The sequence below is a fragment of the Polyodon spathula genome, chromosome 16 (assembly GCF_017654505.1).
Source record: "Polyodon spathula isolate WHYD16114869_AA chromosome 16, ASM1765450v1, whole genome shotgun sequence".
NCBI lineage: Eukaryota > Metazoa > Chordata > Actinopteri > Acipenseriformes > Polyodontidae > Polyodon > Polyodon spathula.
Window position 1 is genome coordinate 34,931,995 of NC_054549.1, and position 20,891 is coordinate 34,952,885.

At 37.9% G+C, this 20,891-nt stretch overlaps 4 protein-coding genes across 5 annotated transcripts; 1 reads left to right on the plus strand and 3 right to left on the minus strand.

Annotated features, from left to right (window-relative positions):
* Positions 1-2,113: 2,113 nt before the first annotated feature.
* Positions 2,114-6,174, minus strand: LOC121328716 (ras-related protein Rab-43-like). The gene is made up of 3 exons (XM_041273712.1): positions 5,913-6,174; positions 4,292-4,475; positions 2,114-3,891 (listed from the first exon to the last, which is right to left on the minus strand). Exons 1-3 carry the CDS (start codon positions 6,099-6,101, stop codon positions 3,641-3,643), a joined length of 624 nt encoding a protein of 207 aa, XP_041129646.1. The 5' UTR covers positions 6,102-6,174; the 3' UTR covers positions 2,114-3,640.
* A 4,917-nt stretch (positions 6,175-11,091) lies between these two features.
* Positions 11,092-16,270, plus strand: LOC121328238 (kinetochore protein Nuf2-like). 2 transcript variants are annotated; one of them, XM_041272797.1, is made up of 12 exons: positions 11,093-11,246; positions 11,473-11,547; positions 11,842-11,918; positions 12,181-12,242; positions 12,961-13,034; positions 13,616-13,709; positions 14,032-14,094; positions 14,315-14,452; positions 14,811-14,951; positions 15,043-15,218; positions 15,624-15,759; positions 15,994-16,270. In XM_041272797.1, exons 6-12 carry the CDS (start codon positions 13,686-13,688, stop codon positions 16,078-16,080), a joined length of 765 nt encoding a protein of 254 aa, XP_041128731.1. In that variant the 5' UTR covers positions 11,093-11,246; positions 11,473-11,547; positions 11,842-11,918; positions 12,181-12,242; positions 12,961-13,034; positions 13,616-13,685; the 3' UTR covers positions 16,081-16,270. The 2 variants fall into 2 exon arrangements, with proteins under 2 accessions (XP_041128730.1, XP_041128731.1); XM_041272796.1 differs by lacking the exon at positions 12,181-12,242 and having other exon boundaries at positions 11,092-11,246.
* Positions 16,271-16,358: 88 nt separating this feature from the next.
* LOC121328239 (platelet glycoprotein IX-like) lies at positions 16,359-18,189 on the minus strand. The gene is made up of 2 exons (XM_041272798.1): positions 18,048-18,189; positions 16,359-17,379 (listed from the first exon to the last, which is right to left on the minus strand). The coding sequence occupies exon 2, from the start codon at positions 17,376-17,378 to the stop codon at positions 16,635-16,637; it is 744 nt and encodes a 247-aa protein (XP_041128732.1). The 5' UTR covers position 17,379; positions 18,048-18,189; the 3' UTR covers positions 16,359-16,634.
* An 891-nt stretch (positions 18,190-19,080) lies between these two features.
* LOC121328329 (platelet glycoprotein IX-like) lies at positions 19,081-19,683 on the minus strand. The gene has a single exon (XM_041272947.1). The coding sequence runs from the start codon at positions 19,681-19,683 to the stop codon at positions 19,081-19,083; it is 603 nt and encodes a 200-aa protein (XP_041128881.1).
* Positions 19,684-20,891: the final 1,208 nt, after the last annotated feature.

Here is a 20,891-nt window from a genome sequence, read left to right on the forward strand (position 1 = left end):
CCCAGTCCTGACATCTGATTGGCTGAGCTATGTATAGAAGACGGTCTTGGGAATTGCAGTATATATTTACATACAGTATTAAACGTTTTGATCAATTTGCTATCTGTGTTGTGACAGGCCAGGTGAGTGTATCGAAAAATCAAAACATTGACCGGATCATCTCCCCATAACATTTTAATAGAGGCAAGGACTGAGGGGGTTCTAGCAAAGCATGTTCATTCCACCTGCCTCTTGTGTTTATGTAACCATGTCTCTGTTTTGCTGCCTCATGTGACCTGAGAATAAGCTCATTTCCTGTGTTAGTTGGTGCAGCTTATAAAAGGAGCTTTACTGTTTTGACTAATGAATGCAGCTGTATGACAAGCGGGGCATAGAATGGTAATTAAGAAAAGGGTTACAGCTGTTGGATGTGAGCACAGAGCTTTATTAACTACATTTGTTCTGCAAGTACAAGGGGTCTTCATTTAAATACTTAATTCTCTAAAAGACATTTTTTTTAAAGTATTCCTGCTGAGAATACTGTCATTGCTAGGGTCATTAAACCACGTTGTGCATTAAATCATGCAGGCTCTGCTCACAGATGCTGCCTTACCTCAATCAGACTTGGAAAGAGCCCCCTCTGCTGGAGACAAACTGCAAAAGCAAAAAACCAAAGCTTTTTTTTTTTTCAGAAAACTATTTATTTCAGTAAAACCACACAAAGCCCTAACATTTACAATTTAAATTATTTTGTGTCTATTAAAAGTACAAATGGAAAACTGATTCTTAAAAGAAATAAATATATTATAAGCCTATAAAGTTAATTAAGTCAGATTGCAAAAATGTCAACATGTACAGTACATGTGCAGTTACATGCAAATTTCAAACACCAAATCACCTTTTATAAACATTTAAATCAAACCATAATTACAAAACTTATTGATTTTCCATCTCTTGTTTTATAAAAAAAACTAAGGAGTAATCATACATTGAACGCAAACTTCGTCAAAAGGATTTCCATTGTAAACGCAAGGCACAGAGTGCTCTAGATACGTTTTCTGATATTAATGTTTACCACACAAACCTCTCTTAGAAACTGCTACAGCCATAGCTAATTTCAGCTGATCTTTATTAACCTTAACAGAACAGTACAAAAAACAGTTACTGAAAAAAAAAAAGCTAATTTGAGAAACATTAAACAAATTTATATTCTACTGTGCCTTTTGAATGAACAGTTCAAATTAAATTTAGAAAAAAGTTACAAATTTCTTCATTATTGGAAGACATACAACACAAGAGAAGCTGAAACAAACAGGTAGCCCATGATTCAGGCTAAGGCTCTTGGGTCTGTGTGGTTTTAATTCTCGGTAGTTGTTACACAAAGGCACTGCTAATGGCTATTATGTTCAAAAACCTTTTGGAAAATAGACATATACTGGAAATCACAAAAAAAAAAAAAAAAAACTATCAGCAAGCCAAAATAATATCCGCAATTGATATGAGAAAATTGAATTCAATATGAATCATTCAGCACTACAGAGATGGTGCGTATAGTATAAGGCTCATTCAATCAACCCACAGAGTTTCTTGTAATTCTCTCAACCAAAACCAAGGGTGTTTGAATAACACTGAAATGTGACCAAGTTTCAATAAGCAAATAAATTTCTTTCTTTTAGCATGCTTACTTGCAGTCACAACTAATGAAGTCCTGTATACGTCACGCAATGAGCATCTTTTAACTGGTCCACAATTGACAGTTTAAGTTGGGCTGTTATGTTATCCAGTTTACAAAAAAAACACGCCTAAATAAAGTTTAATCCTAAAACATTGTTAACGTACTTTTATATTATACCACACAATGTGCAAACAACTACTATCAAATAGATCACTATAAAAATGTACAAAATATTAATATTGGCAGATATAAGGTATTCTTTTGAATGTAATTCTACCAATGCTGATGATAATATGTTACCCATTAAGTATCTAATAATTTTTTCTTTGAAAAAAAAAAAAAAGCTGTATTTATGCAATTTGATACATTACATTTAGACTTAACTTTTGCAGTTAACAAAATTAAAGTTATAACAATATAGTTAAACAGAAAATGAAAAAAAAAAAAGATAAATGCCAGTTAAAAATGCTCCAAAAAATTAAAATAGCCTTCCCTCAAATGAGGACAATGGACTTAATGGGTTAAACTGGTCCCAAGTACAGCTTTGCTTTTGCACATTACCACTGTATTCATGTTTTTTTTTTTTTTTTTTTTTTTAAAACACATTTTGTCAGGGAACAGATAAAAAGGTCCATATAGTATTTCCTTCAGTCAGTTATTCTCAGTTCTCTTTGGTTATAAATCATATTTAATACACTAATATAATACAAACATTCATGTAAGCTTTAACTGTTATCTGTGCATACATATCATTGTGTTCCCCTGTTTTCTGCTTCTTTCAAGTAAGTGTTAAGCAACCAAGGCTTGGCGATGCATTGCCTTTTCTTGGCTACAGACTGGCCAATGAAGAATGTGCGTGACATCATCACAGAAGTCATACTCTAGCCTCTAGGAGGAAAGCAATTGAAATACAGCACACCACAGATAACACCCCCCCCCCCCCCCCCCCCAACAAACTCATTATAATAAAGCCATACAAATCCATTCTTTCAAATCAAGAGGAAGGAGACACTGAAAATCATAACTGCTACTGCTTTAGATTATACTAAGTGAATAGAAAGCTCCCAAGAAATGTACACTAGATACCTCTTTACTTCAGCTCTCCTATAGGCGTCTCCCACTGCAAAAGCATATCCTCGTCTGGATTCAGAAGAGGCCAAAGAGTTGTATTAACCACAGCATCCATACCGCTCTATTATTATCACTATTAAAGACATGAATATGCCACTCCTGTGCAACAAGCAACAAAATCAATTCCCATCAGAACGCAGCCGTGATTAATACATTAAAAGCAGGGTGCTGAATCTGTATAGAAAAAAATGGCTTGCCAAAGAAGGTTATTTTTATTTATTTTTTGCAACCAGACACTATTTACAACCTTGAGTTTTGTTTCCATGGCAGCACAGTAAAATATTGATAAGAAAAAATACATAATTCTCAATGCTGTGTATACACACATATTGCAATTTAAATAGCTGAAATGTTATTAAAATCTACAAATAATATCACAAAAGGTATTGGTCAGTGATAGTAAGGTTCAGTCCACTCAAAAGGTGGCAAACTGCTGGAATGATACATCAGGTTCTGTAAGCTTCTAACCACAGAATTAGTGCTAATCAAAGGCAACAATTGGGCAGCATTGTAGAGCTGTTACAAGTGATAGCCAACCAGTTCTTAAAATCGCCTATAGGGGATAAAGGGTGATCAATGAAAATATAACTTCATGGCCTTAAAAATAGTTATATTATTGCAGTTCCTCCACTTAGTGACATTATTCAGCACAAGCCTTAGGTTTAATTAAGTTCAGTTTCTCTTTGTTTGCTTAGCAGTGTGACCATCTTATGTACATCTGCCACTGGGAAAAATAAATACTAATACGGAATCAAATAATTATCTCCAAAATTGGTCCCCAGGAGAAAAGAGATTAACCATTGCACAGTCAGTCACCTCGGAGAAAACCCAGGAGGTCTCCATCCAGCGTGGATGTCAACACCCACAGCCCCAGCTTTCCCCCGCGTCTTTGCCGTTCAGCTTTATGCTGTCGGTCACGTTCTCGTTGAACATGGGGCCCCCGTGCCTTAGCATGAGCTCCGAAGCCACTTTAGCAAAGGCCTCCTCCACATTGCTGCAGTCCTTGGCTGAGGTCTCCACGGTATCGAAGAGGTCAAACTGGCTGGCCAGGGCCTGGGCCTCCTCAAACTGAACTTCCCGGCGCTCGGTCAAGTCCGATTTGTTACCTTTTTAAAAGATATTAAAAGAAACTGCAGGTTACAGTTTAATTCTGGATTCAAATGGTACAAAGTTTGCACCAACCTGAGGCCGAGAAGCAGATTTGATAAATACATACATTAATTTGTTCTTGAAAACTTGTTGCTAGCAACCCAACTGATATTTGTGCTATGTCCTGAAGCTACTGTGTGCTCTTTAAAAACTGTTTATCATCTTGCTTTATCTTTGTGAATGTAGCCGTTCAGTCAGTGTAGAATATAACACACTTTATACAAGATGTCTTTCATGTTTGTGCTTAAACACAGAGGCAAGATGAACTGAGACTGAAGCGCCTTGAGTCACGCACACAACTGAACCAGACTGATTTCTTGCCCCCCCAATCACTGGACTACGCTGCGCAACACTCACCGACTAAAAGCTGCACAATGTTGGAACCTGCATACTTCTTGACGTCTTCAATCCACCTTGGCACGGAAGCGAAGGAGCCCTTCTTGCTGATGTCGTAGGCTATGATGGCTCCATTAGCGCTGTGGTAGTAGCTCTGTGTGATGGTGCGGAATCTCTCCTGCCCTGCGGTGTCCCAGATCTGCAACTGTAAGCAAGGGGCATGCACGTTACTGAAGAGGACACCACCAGTTTTGTGATACTAGTATGGTCATATTGACACCCACTGTGTTGCCTGCCTACCTAGCACTCACAGCTCCCTCCAAAATGTATAAACAAGGGCACACTTTAATATCTCAAACGAGTACTCTGTGGTTTGCTGCCTGACGTACATCAGAGCTTGATTATGTAATGTACGCTAAACAGCAGCAGATGCAAACTTTTTCAGCTTATTATGACATTAGAAAGCAGGAACCGCGTGACTAAAGCTAAAACTGTGGATATAAAACAAACTGATCAACTTGGTCTGCTTCGTGAAACCACATGGACGAAATCACCAAATAGAAAACAGGTAAATATCAGCATCACAGGAGCGTTCATCGCAGGCTAGGTGTGGTGTTTCCAAAGAGCACAAGTTCCTGCTGTGTGCTTGATGCTGAAAACCTTGTTTTAATGTGATGCACAGCTAATCATCTGCTCATTGTCAGGCCTTGCCCTGCTTCAGCATAGTCTGAGTCAGCAGATGCATCAGCAGAAACACAATGAATACATGAATGAATGAACTCCAGTGGAAATTAAAGCTGTTGTGGACTGTCATTCTAGGAGACTACCGAAATACTAAACATATCATAATGTGTGCAATATTCTTATTGTTATTATTATTAGTAGTAGTAGTAGATACAGTAATATTATTAGTACTGTATGTGAAGCAGATTGCAGTTAATAGGAAAACCTGAAAGAATTAATATCGGTAATAAATGTCAATCATGAAATATTCTTATCTTGAACGTTAATCCTTCATTTACAATAGCTGTCTACAAGCCAACCGGTGTCCAATATATGTGACAATGCAAAAGTCATTGTGTCACTAATGCTTAAGCACTGTGGTAATAGATTCAGTTCACAGAGCGTTTCTCTATTATGATTATATCACGTGTCAAACTCCTGTGAAATAAATATCAGTGTTAATGTACCATGCAAAAGTGACACATTGCTATAACTATTTATAAAAGACAATGACAAACTGTTTGTGAAAACGTCAAAAATCTTTCTAAGAAACTAAGTAAAAACATGGCAATGACAGTGTGTTAATAATAATCTCAGTCGTCGTAGTTTAGTACTATACTAATCCTATCTGTTACTGTGAAATTCCTGACAATACTTTGGCAGGTGACTCGATTTGTTGTGGAAGTCCTGTAAACTGCTCAAATGACTCACCGATGTATCAGCTAGTCTCAGTGCAGTAGTACACAATACGCGGTGATTATATATATATATATATATATAAAACTTTCACGATTTCAATTTCCTTAAATACATTTGGTTGGTTTTGAAAACGATGGACAACGACACCACATCGACCACCATGTCTCGTAATAAAAAGGTCAATTTAAAAAAAAACAGAAACTCCCTCAAAGACCCATACCTTAACTCGTTTTCCTTGAATATCCATGGTTTTCATCGTAAAATCGACTCCGATGGTACTGCCTTGTCTTTCCACGAAAACCCCAGACTTAAACCGTTCAACTATGCAAGTTTTCCCCACACCGGCATCCCCAATCAAAACTATTTTAAAGAGAAAATCGAATGCATCGTCTGAATCGACGGTTGACATTTTTTCTTAATAATAATACTGGCTTATTTGGTACACGCAGATTTTTTGGAGGGTCCTCATTAGGTATCCATGTGTCGCGCCTGATCTTTTTAAGATGGATTTCGTAGACCGTTTTCACAAAGTTGTCCAATAGTTACAAGGACCCCGATTCATTGGAACAGCTGATTATGTACTGGCCGACAATGCTTTCACGAGTGAGTTTAAAGAAACTGTAATGGTTTAATTTCAAATATTATTTATTTAGCAAACACAACACAACAAAAATACACGCAAATATATAACAGAAATTGAATTTAAACAGACTTAAGTGTTCATTATTATAACACAACAATACAACAAAACTATAAAAATGTACATGATCGAATATTGTACTGTTCCTAATGTATAACATGCAGTCCCAGCGCTGTTAGAAAAAACAGTTTTAAAAAACTAAAATTATAACATTATTATAAATCCATAAGCATGGATATTTTTCACTTTTTGTCTCTCTTCAGTTTATTTTATTTTAAAGCCAAGCTCATTCAGCGCTTATGTCACGCTGAAACTCACTTTATTGAGCGATGATTATACGGTACTCGATCGCAACTCGAAAACATTAGCGGTGCATTAATGGTGGAACACACAGCGGAAGTGGGAGAGGAAGCGCCAGAATAAAATAAAAACTGAATTAACGCTTGTATTTGGAAGATTGATTGCCGGTACTGTAACGTTCATACAGAACTAAGTCGTGTACGTTTTATTAATATGTTTACAACATAAACTTTCTGAGCACGTAATGATTTTAGGGTTTAAAATATCCCTTAAAACCACAAAATGATATATGCCTTATTTAGATATTCGAATTTGAGTTTTACCTCCTTTGGCGGGTTTGTATGCATAGCTTGTAAAAAAAAAAAAAAAACATTTTTATTTACGACACAGTTTTCAAAGACTAGAATATCTCCGATTATAAATAGTTTGTGAATATTAATACCGTTGTTTTGGACTGATTCGTGGGTGTTCTTTTTCTGAACCTGTACGGACAAGTCAACTAGAAACTCGCAGCTGAGACTAAACATGAGCTGAAGTTAATAATACTGTGTTCAAACACCGCTGAGCATGGTTGCCAGATTTCTGCAGGGTTTCTAGCCAAAAGTCCCTTAAAAAATAGCCCAATTATTTGTTTTAATTGAAAGCAAGCTTTCAATTAACCTGTACGGGTACATGTTTGCAGCAAAAGACAGATCATTTCCCAATTCTATTTGCCATCAGCTAAACAAAGTATTTATTTATTTATTTGTTTGTTTATTTATTTATTTAATTTTATAGTTAAAATGTTTTAACAAACTACAGCACCATGTCCTTTTGAGCAAATAGTATATCTTAATACTGTTGTATAACATTGAGAGTGTACAACTTTAGGGTTTTTTTTTTTAAAAAAAAAAAAAAATATATATATATATATATATATATATATATATATATATATATATATATATATATATATTCTGATTGTCTTTATAAAAAAGAAACATACCAAGTTATTTGGCGTAGTAAAATACTAAATACCAAATGTTTAAATCATTCCATGAAAGGAAGTGTGTTTTGTGCATTAGTCTTTCTTCATCTGAGCCTTTATTTGATAACTTGCATGATGTACTACTGCATACCGTGATATTAAGGTTACCACGGTATTTTTTTTTAATGGTTATCATACCGTGCAAATGTCATACCGTCCCATCCCTACTCCTCAGTCAGGCAAGAGGCACACTTTGGCACCCGGAATCGGGTAGGCTCCAGCTGTGGGACTGGCCCCTGAATGGGACAGCTGGTCAGCCTTAGTGCTGTCGGACGCGGTTGTGGGTACCTTGCAGAATGCTAGGGCACATTCCACTAGGTTGTTGTATGTGGAAGTGGAAATGTTTCCAGAATTGGTACTGGACTAATAGTCATGACCCAATCTCTTGCCCCATGCCTGTCATCTTGCAGTTTCTGCAGGATCTGCTTCAGGCTGTTAAATCACCTTCCACATTGAAGGTATACCTAGCGGCTATTTCTAAATGTCATGCCCCCGTTGACTCAGTGTCTCTGGGTGCGCATTTTCTGGCTACCTGGTTTCTCCGAGGCGCTCGATGATTGCGCCCTCCTAGGAGGGCTACTCTCCCCGAATGGAGCCTTGGGGTTGTACTGGAGGCTCTCACGCAGGCCCCGTTTGATCCTATATACTCCATCGAGTTGAAGTATCTGTCTCTGAAGACAGCCTTCCTCTTGGCTATCACCTCCACAAAGTGTGTTAGTGAGCTGCAAGTGCTATCTGTGCATTGCTCCTGCATGCGTATTTGGGATGATGGTATCATAGTGTCACTGCGTGCAAGCCCTGCTTTCTTCCGCAAGGTGGTCACAGTCTTCCACATTAATCAGTCTGTGGATCTTGAGTCCTTTCTTCCATCACCGGTTACTTTGGAGGAGGATATGAAGTTGAATTTCCTCTGCCCAGTTCAGGCATTGAGATGCTACGTGGATAGGACGAGAGCATTGCATCATTCTGACCAGCTGTTTGTCTGCCACGGGACAGCCCCTCGAAGCAGCGACTGTCGCATTGGATTGTGGACAGTCTCGACTGCGTGTGTTGGTGCTGGCTTACCCCCGCCTGGGTGGATATCCGCACATTCCATTAGAGGTGTGGCTATGTCATGGGCCCTCTTTAGAGGTGCCTCCATTGCTGAGATTTGTGATGCGGCTGGCTGGGCTACGCCGCATACTTTTTTCCAGGTTCTATTGCCATAATGTGATAGATCCCTCATTGCCTTCACTGGGCACAAGGGTCCCTGAGGTTTGCACGCTTGTACCGCTGACCTTTGGTCAGGCAGGACTGAGATGTGTGGTGCTGTTCTTCCCTCCCTCGCGACGGCTTTGGTATTCATTTTCCCATAAACAATGTTTTGGTGGCCATCTTCAAATTGAAAGGGAACATTAGGTTACCTACCGTAACCCTGGTTCCCTGAAAGAGAAGATGGCCACCAACCGCAAAATCACGTCGGTTGTCATCAAGGTTTCGACGCAAAAAGAGATCGGAGCCTTCCCTGCGTGACGGTGGAAGGGGGCCTATCAGCAGCTTTGATAGTAAGAGCTCAGTGACACCTACCAATAGGCAGGCGTATATCCCATAAACCATGTTTTGGTGGCCATCTTCTTTTTCTGGGAACCAGGGTTACGGTAAGTAACCTAACGTTATAATTCCTGTTTTATTTTTAGGCAAGTCCGATGTAGATTTATCAGATCACATTTATTTTCTTATTTGTACAGAACAATGGAGGAAAATCTTACCTTTCCTGTTTATAAAGTGGAAGTAATTCTGGCCTTCCTTCAGGGTGATGCCTTAGCTTGGCCAGAGGCAAGGAACTTTACCAAAAGTGACATCAACCCCTAAAGTATGCAGTATTGCACGATTGTTTTGTTGCTGGCTGAATAAATTTTGTCTGCATTACATAGCTATGGCCAAGAGTTTTGCATCACCTAAAATTTTGGGATTGAGACATAATTTTAAGAAACATAATTGAGAATGTTTTATTTAACACCATTTCTCAAATAAACTACAAAATGTTATCACAAAAGTACCAGAAGCCATAATAGTAGTACAGTATTTCATGTTAGATTTTGAAATGTCCCTTTTTTTTCAAATTCAGTTATTGGTTAAAGTATATGGGAAAACTACAAAGCGGTATGTAATTCAATATGTTAACATAATGGTAACACACCATTCAGCAGGTTTCATTCAACTTTATGAAGCAAAATGTGTTAGTTCTTAGGATGATGGAAAACCTCTGGCCACAGCTGACCTGTAGAAAGATTGCAGTGTATATCTGGAAGCGTAATACTCTTGAAGTTGGAAACTAATATTTGTACGGTACTTTCTAGTATGGGATCCTTGAACAAGGGCTTCATACAGCAGGTGTTGTAAGCTGAACTTCTAGCATCTTGACAGGTGACACCAAAGTTAATAGCATGACACATTTCAAACTTGGTGAAGGATGGTGCTGTATGCATGACCACGGTTAAGTTTCTTTTTGCAGAAAATTGATTCTCACACACACACAGACAGACAGACAGACAGACAGAGAGAGAGGAAGGAATGATATTGCGTGGAATGCAATGCTAATATAAACATTCTGAAAACCAGGGCAGCTAGATGGTATTTATTTGACAGTAGGTTTGTGTGATTGGTTGTTTATGGTCAGATTGTTTTCATTTATTTTTGCTTTTCAACGAGAAAAAAAAAATCATCAGTAAGAATCATGGTACTGTTAAGCAAAAGTAAGCAAAAAAAGCAGTTAAAAACTACTTTATTATATACAATTCTACGTGTTGCATAGATGTGTTTATTTGTTATGTTATTTTACCCTGCCGGCGCTCTGCTGCACTAAGGCAGGGGAAATACACCCAGTGGGTTTGTAGTCAGTGTAGTTCATTTTTCAGATATATAATGTGAGTATTACAATGAGTTAAACCAGAATTTATTTTCTTCAATTTGATTTTTGTTATTCACAATGCTTTTGAAGTGAGACATTAAACCTTAAATAGAGTAATGAGACCAAGGATTGATGACGGCTTTGACATCCAATCAGTGTCCAGGAAAGCGTTCAAACTATTTTACAGCTGTGGTCAATTGAACCTGAATTCTGAAGACGAAGGTGCCGGGTAGGTTTGGGGTTTTCTGAGATTAATGTACTTGTATGTTATAGAGGAACATCTATTGTTAATGATATTATTGTCAAACTTGTTATAAAAGCATGATGTTGGTACGTAGGAGATACTCAGATCTCGTTCCGAAGTGAACCAATTCAACGAACAATGCGTGTCTTTAAAATGCTGCTGAGAGGTTTAGTGGCAGGATATATTTTCCAAAAGAGTTTTGCCAGGGAGCATAACATTAATAATGTATTCTGGGGAGACGAAACGAACGACAAGGTTTATTAATATGTCTCTCTCCGACCCCCCCCCCCCCCCCCCCTTCCCTTCCCTTCCCTTCCCTCCTACAGTAGAATGGAAAAAAATACTTTTCCTGAGTTTAAAGTTGATGAACTTCTAGCTTTCCTGCAGAATGGCGTATTGGATGGGCCAGACGCAAAGAACATTGTCAAAAGTGATATTTTTCCGAACCCTAAGGTATAGCGCAAACTGGAAAGCTTGATTTTATTATTGTTTGAGACGAATGTGTGTCCACAGTATATAAAACATCTAGAAGTATAATTCATTTACAGTCGGGTGTTAATTCACTGCTCACCTTTCTCTCTTGAAAATAAATAACTTGTTTATTACGTCAGAATTGCATCAGATGTGTTTTAAGTGTGTGTGTGTTTTTTTAATTTTAATTATTTTTTTTTTATTACAGCCAGATTTCATTCAGAGACTGTACATGAGAATACTGCAAATTGTGTTTGGCTTCAGGCCAGATAGCAACTACATGGTTTGTATTTATTTTTGCTGTGTAATAATAATAATAATAATAATAATGCGCCCTGGTCAGTTTTGCTGAATCTCAAGTAAACTTAGTTGGTAAAGTGTAAATTAAAATAAACCCAAAGTTATCAAAACAATGGTTTCTTTTAATGCTTCAGTACTGTATTAAAACAGCTTGGTACTAAAGCCTTGTAGAGATGAGTCAAGCTTGCCAACCAGCAGAACCTAAAAACTTGTGGCAAGTCCTGATATTATATCCCTTTGTAATGTGAATGCTTTATTCTCAAATTGAAACTTGCAGTTGCCGGTAAATGAACACATACAGTACCCGATGCTTTTGGAATGCTTTCTACCTGTTTGCAACATCTACCTTCGCATGTAAGTGTTCCAGTTTGTTTGATTTTACACCCCATGACTGGCTAATAACAGTTCAGTCTTTCCTAGTGCTTGAAGTTAGTGATTTACATTTATGATCACATTTTAATAAACAAATAAATACATATATGAAACTTGCTTTCATTGTAAATTGGGACTTAAATCTTAAATGTTTGAATTTGCAAAAAAGGCATTTTAAATCGCAACTGCAAAGTACTTTTAAATGTTTAATTGTACCCCTCCCTACACGCTCTTCTGTTTTAAGGAGTCAGTTTCTGCCACTTTGCTTGGTTCATGACTTTCAGATGAGTGACCTTCTCAATCCAAGTTAGTTACTCGCTGTTTTCTGATGTGTGTGTGTTTTTTTTTTATAATATGTAAAACCCATGTCTGTTTATTGCAAGTTGTCTTTGGTCAGTTTGTGAAAGCAGTCACTGTCTTCACTGGTGCTTCTGTATACACGCCTATGTAAATAACTCACCTGGGGGTTAGAAGCAATTGGTATTAAGGAACGTTTTTGAATCTGAATCCTTTTTTAGATGCAGTAAATTAACTATGTTTTGATCTAGAAATTATGTTTACTTTAAGTTTATATAAAATGTCTTTTTCAATGTTTCTTTTAACAAAAGTTTATTTTGACTGTAGAAGCAAAGCGGACTATCTTTATTTTGAACGGCATCGTAAATTTCCTGAAATTTAGAAACTTTCGCCGTGAAATTTACTTGGAGCACTTGCAGAGTTATGTAAGTGCAACTGATTGTATAGTGGTTTGGGCAAACAAAGTCTTTGGGGCGGTTCTAAGAGAGAAACACATAAAACAGACAAAATACTAAATCAAAAGAGTTTGAGAAACATTACTTTAGTAGTAATGCGTATTCCTCCATTGAGCGCTTTATAACTATGTTCAAAGTGTGGGTAATTTGTGGCCGGCACACTGTATACATACCCAGCTGACAGCAAAATGTATTATACTTTTAAAGGTATTGTAGGACAGCACCCCAGAACACAGCGACATTCTGACTCATAGTAATTTGCACAATTTCAGAAATCTGCTGGAGAAGAGTCGCAGTATGTTGTGAAAGGAATAAAGGAAGCAGAATTGAAGATTGTCAGACTCGCGTATGTAACGTGCTTGCCTTCTTGTAGTGCTGTATTAAGCATTAAAAACTGGTGTGGAATTTAACACAACTCCTTTAGCATAGAATTTGGTAATACCGGATATCCTGGCCTTGGTTTTTAGAATGAGAGTGAAAGGGGGTCACTTCACTTTCATGTTGCTCTGTACAGAGAGAGAGAGAGAGAGAGAGAGAGAGAGAGAGAGAGAGAGAGGGAGGGTCATTTTTAATCAAATTAAGTGTGGAGAATGATAAGTTAAAGTTGTTTAGGGAAGGTATGCATATTTTCTTCTGTAGCCTCCCATGGATAAATTCAGGCAGCTAACATTGCTACTTACTTGAATTGCTACTTCAGATGGTTGTTGGTGACCAAATAAAAACAATTTATTTTGTATTTTAAGTTCTTTAACTTGCCCTCCCAAGGCTCAGACTGAATAGCATAACTGCATGCTTCTATTCCCTTTTTTATTTTATCGTATCGATCCTCCAATTACAATGAAATGTGATCTAGACATTCCTTGACATTTGGTGAAGATGTCATTTTGCTTATGTTGAGAATTAATCTAGTGATGCTCTGTGTTGCAGAACCACTCCACCAGAACAGCAAGCAGAGTTCAATAAGTTGTCTTCAGAAGTTTTAGATCTTCAGCATGCAATGAGTGAAGAATCTCAGAGGGTGGTGAGTGTCCATGCAGATTCTATCAGTTAACCTGCAAGCACATCAAATAAAATGAGCAGACCTCTAACAGGGAGAGATGCAACTAAGCGCAGTGACAAGGAGTATATTGTTCCTAATGTGAAGTGTATGTGGTATCCTTGGAAAAATAAAGATGAATACCTGGGTGATTGTTTTATGTGTTGGTTTAGATAGGGGAGTGCGGTGATGTGTCACTTGTAAACAGTGTTTTCCATTGTAGTATTTAAATGGAATTGCAGACATTCTTAAAATAGTAGTTTGGCTCTAGTGACAATAACCATGTATTCTTTTATTCTGGAAATAGAGTGCTATCAATGAACAAATTGCACAGTGGAAATGTGAACATTCGGAGATGACCCAAATGTTGGTAAGAATTGTTTGTAATTCATTGTGCATTCTATATATTGAGAAAAAATAAATACTGACGTTGTGTCAATCTACTGGTAATTTTGTCTTGAGTTGATCTATTGATAGTTGATAGTTCATTCTATGTAGAAAACAGACCATTTAGGCATGCCTTGTGCTACTGCTAGCTGCAAATTAAAAATGAAAGCAACTTTTTAGTTATTCTTTCCATTCCTTAACAGAGCAAGAAAAAAGTGGATTTGGCTACTTTGAAGGAAGATCATATTAAACTGGAATCTCTGATTGCGAAATCCCCAGAAGAGCTCAGGAATGAAAAGGAAAAGCTGAAGGAGACTGTGAAGAAGATCAAGCAGTCTATTGTAAGAACTGATTTAGAAATACTGTGCTTTGATACAGTCATGTCCAGCGTCTTTACAGTGACGGCGTATATCTTTAGTTTTGTATTTTACCACTGCAATTATTTAAGGTTTTATTTATTTATTTCATCCATAAACTCTAATGCTGAGTTCAGATCAGAAATACTCAAACAAAAATTCAATGGCAAAGGTTTTGACTAGAAGTCTTTTTCAAAGACACTGACTAAGACTTCTGGTCAAAAAATGTCATTCAATTTTAGTTTAGTTTTTTTTTTTTTTTTTTTTTTTTGTATTAATACCAAATGTTGCAAAAATCCATTGATATACACAGGATGATTTTTTTTTTTTACAATTTAAACAGGACAGTAAAAATATGGCGTTGGTGGAACATCAAAACAAAAACCAGACTTCAAGCCTGTGTCGTGGAACATTTGAGTCTTTTTACAAACTTTTGGAAGATATAGAAGGTTTAGTGGAGAAAATGAACGCCTTGCAATCCGAGGTGAGTTAAAATGAGTGTTTAAAAACATGAAGTGGTGACTGCTGGGATAGTATAAAAACAAACAGTCTGTCGTCCCCCCCCTCCCATACAGATCCGAGATCTGACTAATCTCATTGAGAGACAGAGGAAGGATCTGAGGAATATGAGCACCGACGAGACTCAGTGCAAACGAGCCATGGGCATGAAGATGGACAAAAAGACCAAGCTGCAGATCAGAAGGCAGAAGAAGCAAGAAGTGAAGGATCAACAAGTTCAAATAGTCTTCAGGTTCGGAAGAAAGTCTGAATATTGTATATTAAGTTGTCTTTAACTTGAAAATCCTGCTGTGTCTTCTGTGTTTATCTGCTTAGATCATTCTTTGCCATGCTTACTAACTATTCCAGATGAAATGACTTTTTGACAAGACTTCTCAGATCCTGAGCACGTAAGTGTTGCACAGGCTTCCATGCACAATGCTTCAAATATGGGCACTGTCAAACACAAATATATTTCTCCAGTTTCCTTGTGATTTATTTTCAGATATGATTGTTTGTTGGATTAGTTGGTAAGCGGGTGAAATAATGATCTAGGCAGAAATCATAATGAACATATTACAGGAATTCTTTCTCCAGCATAGGTAGTGCACTAGATTGTGCTGATCCAGGCATTCTGTTTGATCTCTCTCTGCATTAGTGAGTGTAACCAGGTTCAGGAGAAAAGAGAGGATATCCTGAAGCAAATGAAACAGCTTGATTGTGAAACTCAGCAAATTAGGGCAAAAATACAACTATTAACTGAGACCTGCACATATGAGACGGAAAAAGCCCAAGTAGGTATTTAAAGAAAATACATTCTCTGTGACTGGCACAAAATACTTGCATGCGATACCACACACTGTGATCTAATATATTAATTTGACTTAAAGCAGTACTTCATTTGGTCTAATATTAAATGTATTTGAAAAAACAATGTTTGGGTGAGTCTTCTAAAACTGGCGTGGGAGGTATATATAATTGATTTGGATGCAAGTCAGTGACTTGGTTTAACATGGCTCTCCACACAGGCGATGCATGACGTTCTGGTGGCAGTGGTGAATCAATACCATGAGCGTCTGGCAAGACTTGCAGAAAATGGCACAGAAATTGAATGAGCCTTTTTGAGTATGTGAAGTGTGTGGTTTCCTCCATATTTCTAAATGATCAATAAATAATTTTTTTCCACAGCAGCTTGGTATTTTGTTAAATTTTTTTAAACGGATACTCCGTTAAGATACGGTGTGTTAACAATAGTGAAACATGACGGTATCATTTAAAAATGTCTTTATCTTGAACTACAGAAAGGAAGATGAGTCACAAATGAATTTTCCCACTTTCGACTTGCGCTCTGTCTCCGTGAAGGGGTGCTGCGTACAGTATTTCACAAAAGCAGTGAAGTATTTAATGTTTATTTCATCCGAAACGCATTTACTACCACATACAAAATTCAACATGTGAATGTTTGAGGGGGGAGGGGCAAAAAAATGTAAGATTTACAATTCTAACTGGGTGTTCCAATGTACAAATCCAAACAATAAATACCTGGGAGTAAGCGCTGTATGGCAACAGCATTCCCCAGTGTCTTCCTTCACTGATTGATTAGTTCATAAACATATTTTAATTCTCCTTTTTTTGACCTTCAAAAACAGTACATTTTAATTTGTCTTGGTCATTTCCTGTCATGTAGCTTTATGTTGTGGTTTGTTTGCAAGATGTGTAATATCGGGTTCAGGATTTCCATGTTATCTGTTGGTAAAGGTACCTCAATTACACCTTCCTCCAATAAATCCTTGGAAAGGGCATCAGATCTCTTCCATCTGGGCTTGGGATCCATGGATTTTAATGACTCGAGCTCCATGTCTGCATGCCTAGCATTGAGGTCATAGATAAAAGTGGATGTCCTTGTAATCTTAAGGCTCCATGCTAGAAGGATAATGAGAATACAAAGTGAAAGCAATAGAAGTATATTGTTGTACACTAAGTCAGGGCATTTCTTGATTTGAGTGCATTGGGCTAAGTCGTGGCCCCTGAGTTGGGACAGGGGTTTCCCTGCAAGGGATGCTGGGGTGAAGCACTTGACGTCTGCACGAGAGATGGCTTCCTGGTCGTCTAGCCTGGTCTTTAGGTAGATGATGTCACACCCGCAGTCCCAGGTGTTGTTGGACATGTTGACTTTGTTGAGGTGCTGAAGCTTGTCCAGTCTCCCGCGAGGCACTGTTGTGAGCAGGTTATTTTGCAGGTAAAGTTCGGTGGTTTGAGGAGGTAGCATTGGCACCACAGTAAGACCCCTAGAGCTGCAGTTCACTTTGTATCCATAAGAGCCGAAAGAGGTGCACTTGCAAACGGCAGGACATGGCTGTGTATTGGAGGGACTGAGGAAAAGGAGCAGGGCTAAACCTGGGCAAGCCAACATGCTGCAAAGAACAGAGAGGTTCCATTTAATCATTCTAAATGATAGTAATACATTATGGCAGAGGGGGGAGATGTTAAGACTGAGAGTTTTACAGCTGTTTAATGAGAGAAGTCTGGGCTTGTCATGACTGCTCTTCAGAGGACAATTTGTTGAAGTTATACTGGAGGCCTTGTGCTAGAGCCAAGTTAATGATTCATAATTAAATAATGGAAATATTATAATAACATTGTCTGTTCACTGATTGCATTTTCTTGTCGTGTCTTGCAAAGGCTCAAATGGTAGTTACTTTAGATTTTGTATTATTTAACTAAAAGCCAGTCTGCAATATACCATGACACTGGGCCCTATTAATGAAACTTTTTTATAAGAAGTAAACATTCTTTGGGCAGTGGCTGTTTTTTAAAAGAATGTTCTGAAGTACCTGATGTTGTTTTAAATAGTTTGGTAAGATCTCCAAAACATTCCAATATGCACCTTCTTACCTTTTTAAAAGTACAGTAATAGTACTGTATAAACTGAATCAGCAATACATACAGTAAGGAAAGCTGCAGCAACTATGCAATTTACCAAGGTTATAAAACTGTCTTGCAGTACCACACTATAAGCTTTATAATATGCGTCTAAATGTAAATGGCTTCTCTGCCTTATAGAGCAACAACAATCGCCTACCTTTGTTTCAAGCCGGATAAACAACCGTTTTAAAACCCTGCATCGCTGACGGCGATACTACACCTGCCAGCCTGTCCTTATTTAAACTGCTAGAGACCACTGCAGTTAGCTCCTCCAGAGGCATTTGAAACAAAACATCTTGCCAGCTGCCTATGTGATGACTTAGGTGTGACAGCTTGCTGACGTTTTTTCTTTTTTTTTTTTGACTGATTCTTCAGTTTATCGCCCAAACATGCTAATCATTTGTACCACAAGAGCGCAAAGCCTCAGAATTGGCTTTGGGTAAACCACGCTGGATCATGTGACCAAAGAAAGCCCCCTTGTGTTCTAAAGAGATAAGGACCCCTCAAGTAATGAACTGCAGTAGCAGAGAAAGCCAACCACTCCCAGCTGAAGCTTTGCTGTAGATTAGACTATCGGGCTGCTTTCTGTATCTGCCATGCTGTGGGAGTTTCCATATATTAATGCTGGCCTTAATATCGTGTAATGACATTGCAAATCAAATACCTATTTCTTTAAAACCTTGTATTCCCTAAACAATCTAAAATGTCAGTATTCGTAAATGTTCACAAAGTGTCATCCCATATTGTAATGCTGTATGAAGCTCTATTGAGTTGGTTAATTGGTGGTAGATTTTCTTTTCCATATCTTTTTTTTAAAGAGCCTCACTTGCACTCTAAACTGGTTTACTTCAATACATGGTAAAGATGAGTGTGCAAAAGCAACTTTGACCACCTTAAATGATTTGTAGCGCCAATGATTTTTCATTTTCAAGCAGCTGGACCTGGACCTAGACACTCTGATCTCCTGCAATTCATATACAACACGCCATACCAAGCAGAGGTCGAGCATGTGGATATCCCTGAAAAGGGTACATAGCTGCTGTAGATTAAAAGCAAAAACAAATGCTATATGATTCTGTTTATTCAGTTGAAGTGCCAAACATTATACATAGGATCTCTGCTATACAATGGAAATGTGCCTGGTTACTCTGTGTGTGTTTATATAGAATATGCCCTACTTGTTTGCTTTGTTATTGGGATTTTAGCCTCCTCACTGTAGTTCTTCTATAAAGTACAGTGTCCATTGTCATCGCAATACAACAAGCTAATCGTTTTGTGATCAAATACAAATAAGCCACCGGAATGAGTACCAGCAGGACAAAAACACCTAAGATGGTTAGATCAATTCGGAGGAGACCCCAGCAGTCGATCGGATTGGTGCTTCTGCAGCCCGCAAACTCGTTGCCATTAAGCTGGGTTATAGTGGTCGGTGTCTCTGGGCTAGCTGGGTCTTTGCAGGTGGCTCCCGTCACAGACACATTGGCATTGTCATCCAACCAGTGTTTGAGGTACACGATATCGCAGTCACAGCTCAAGGGGTTCTGGGATAGGTTCAGACGCTGTAGGTGATGCAGTCTGTCGAATCTACCGGCCTGAATGCCCGTTAGCATGTTGTTTTGGAGGTCAAGTAAGACTGTTTTGTCGGGCAGGGTTGGCACCTCCTTCAGCCACCGGGAGCTGCAGTCAACCTGCAAGCCTTCATCTCCCAGCAGGCTGCAGTCGCAGGAAGATGGGCAGGGCTTGGCATCAGGAACGCAGCAGATTAGGAGGGTAGCAGGTATCACAAAGTTCATTCTTGCTTGGTATTGAGCAGAAAAGTCACTGTTTTAACAAGAAATTAAATAAATCGGAGGTAAGGTTTTTAAATTCAAATTAGGTAATCATAGGTGTATTTTAAAAAGTGAAAGAGTTATTCTTATAATCATCCTCAAACTCTCACCTGTTTAGAAAGAGATAATATGCTATACTTTCGGTAGATATTTGTCCTTATCAACAAGCCAAAAGTCAAGTTATGTCAGACAGACCTCAAACAGGTAGAATTTTCAATGTAGCAGAAAGGTTAACAGCCACAGGATCACAGAGCAACTCACACACATTAACACATGTCTTCAATAAAAATAAAGCTATTTTAATACAGTGGCACCCCAAAGTATTCTTTCAGCTCCAGGCCCAAGTATAAACCAGGGATTTGTTAAACAATAACAAACAACAACACATTGACAGTTTAGTAAAACTTTCAACTTAAACTGAAAGGATAAAAGAGAAGTAAAAAGGAGGGATATAATTAATGCAATAAAAATAGTCTTAATGTGTTCCCCGGGATAAATAATTATAGGAAGGTTACTGGCAAAAGTACCCAAAGGGCAGTAAAATAATTACATACATAAATTAGAATAATAAATAAAAGCTATACAGAGACATTTGTTTTCGTGAGGGTCAAATATCATTACAAAGAGTTATGTGAATGTAACGCTGGCCCCGATGGAATGACCCTGTAGCTTTGCAAGTGTAATAAAACACAGGGAATGTACAGTAAAGCATATTAATAAACATGGCAAACCAGGGTAACACTATGGTAAATGCATTCTACAACGTGGGAACACCACTGTGTGCTGCTCTACAAGCAATACAAAGAAAAAAGCAGAGCCATTATCACGGGAAAGAGGATGATTTTTTAAAAACAATATTAATTTATTAGTAATGAAAATGCATTAAACTGCCTCTTTATCACAACTTAATAATAAAAAGACCCCTATCTTGTAGTGAATGTCTTAATGTCACAGCTTAGAACAGTGCCAGCAAGCTAATATAAAAATGTAGAAATTGTAACTGCTTATCTTGGCCTTCAAGACTCAGGAAGGAAATTGTTTATCACCATTTGTATTTAAACACCAGGGAACCATTTTATCATGAGGTAAAAACAAGTGCACTAATGCTGGACAGCAAACAGTGCATATTATGTATTTAAGTTAATTAGCAAAACATTTGTTTTTATACTTTT

What these genes read in the sequence shown, in the direction of transcription:
- LOC121328238 (XM_041272796.1), top strand. Translation starts at nt 11,883, where the DNA reads ATGCTTTCTACCTGTTTGCAACATCTACCTTCGCAT. An exon ending in GTGAAGAATCTCAGAGGGTG is followed by an intron (nt 13,710 to 14,031) that starts GTGAGTGTCCAT and finishes TTCTGGAAATAG; the next exon opens with AGTGCTATCAATGAACAAAT. An exon ending in AGAAGATCAAGCAGTCTATT is followed by an intron (nt 14,453 to 14,810) that starts GTAAGAACTGAT and finishes CAATTTAAACAG; the next exon opens with GACAGTAAAAATATGGCGTT.
- LOC121328329 (XM_041272947.1), bottom strand. Translation starts at nt 19,683, where the DNA reads ATGAACTTTGTGATACCTGCTACCCTCCTAATCTGCTGCGTTCCTGAT.
- LOC121328239 (XM_041272798.1), bottom strand. Translation starts at nt 17,378, where the DNA reads ATGTTGGCTTGCCCAGGTTTAGCCCTGCTCCTTTTCCTCAGTCCCTCC.
- LOC121328716 (XM_041273712.1), bottom strand. Translation starts at nt 6,101, where the DNA reads ATGTCAACCGTCGATTCAGACGATGCATTCGATTTTCTCTTTAAAATA. An exon ending in TTCAAGGAAAACGAGTTAAG is followed by an intron (nt 4,476 to 5,912) that starts GTATGGGTCTTT and finishes CCTTGCTTACAG; the next exon opens with TTGCAGATCTGGGACACCGC. An exon ending in CATTGTGCAGCTTTTAGTCG is followed by an intron (nt 3,892 to 4,291) that starts GTGAGTGTTGCG and finishes TCTTTTAAAAAG; the next exon opens with GTAACAAATCGGACTTGACC.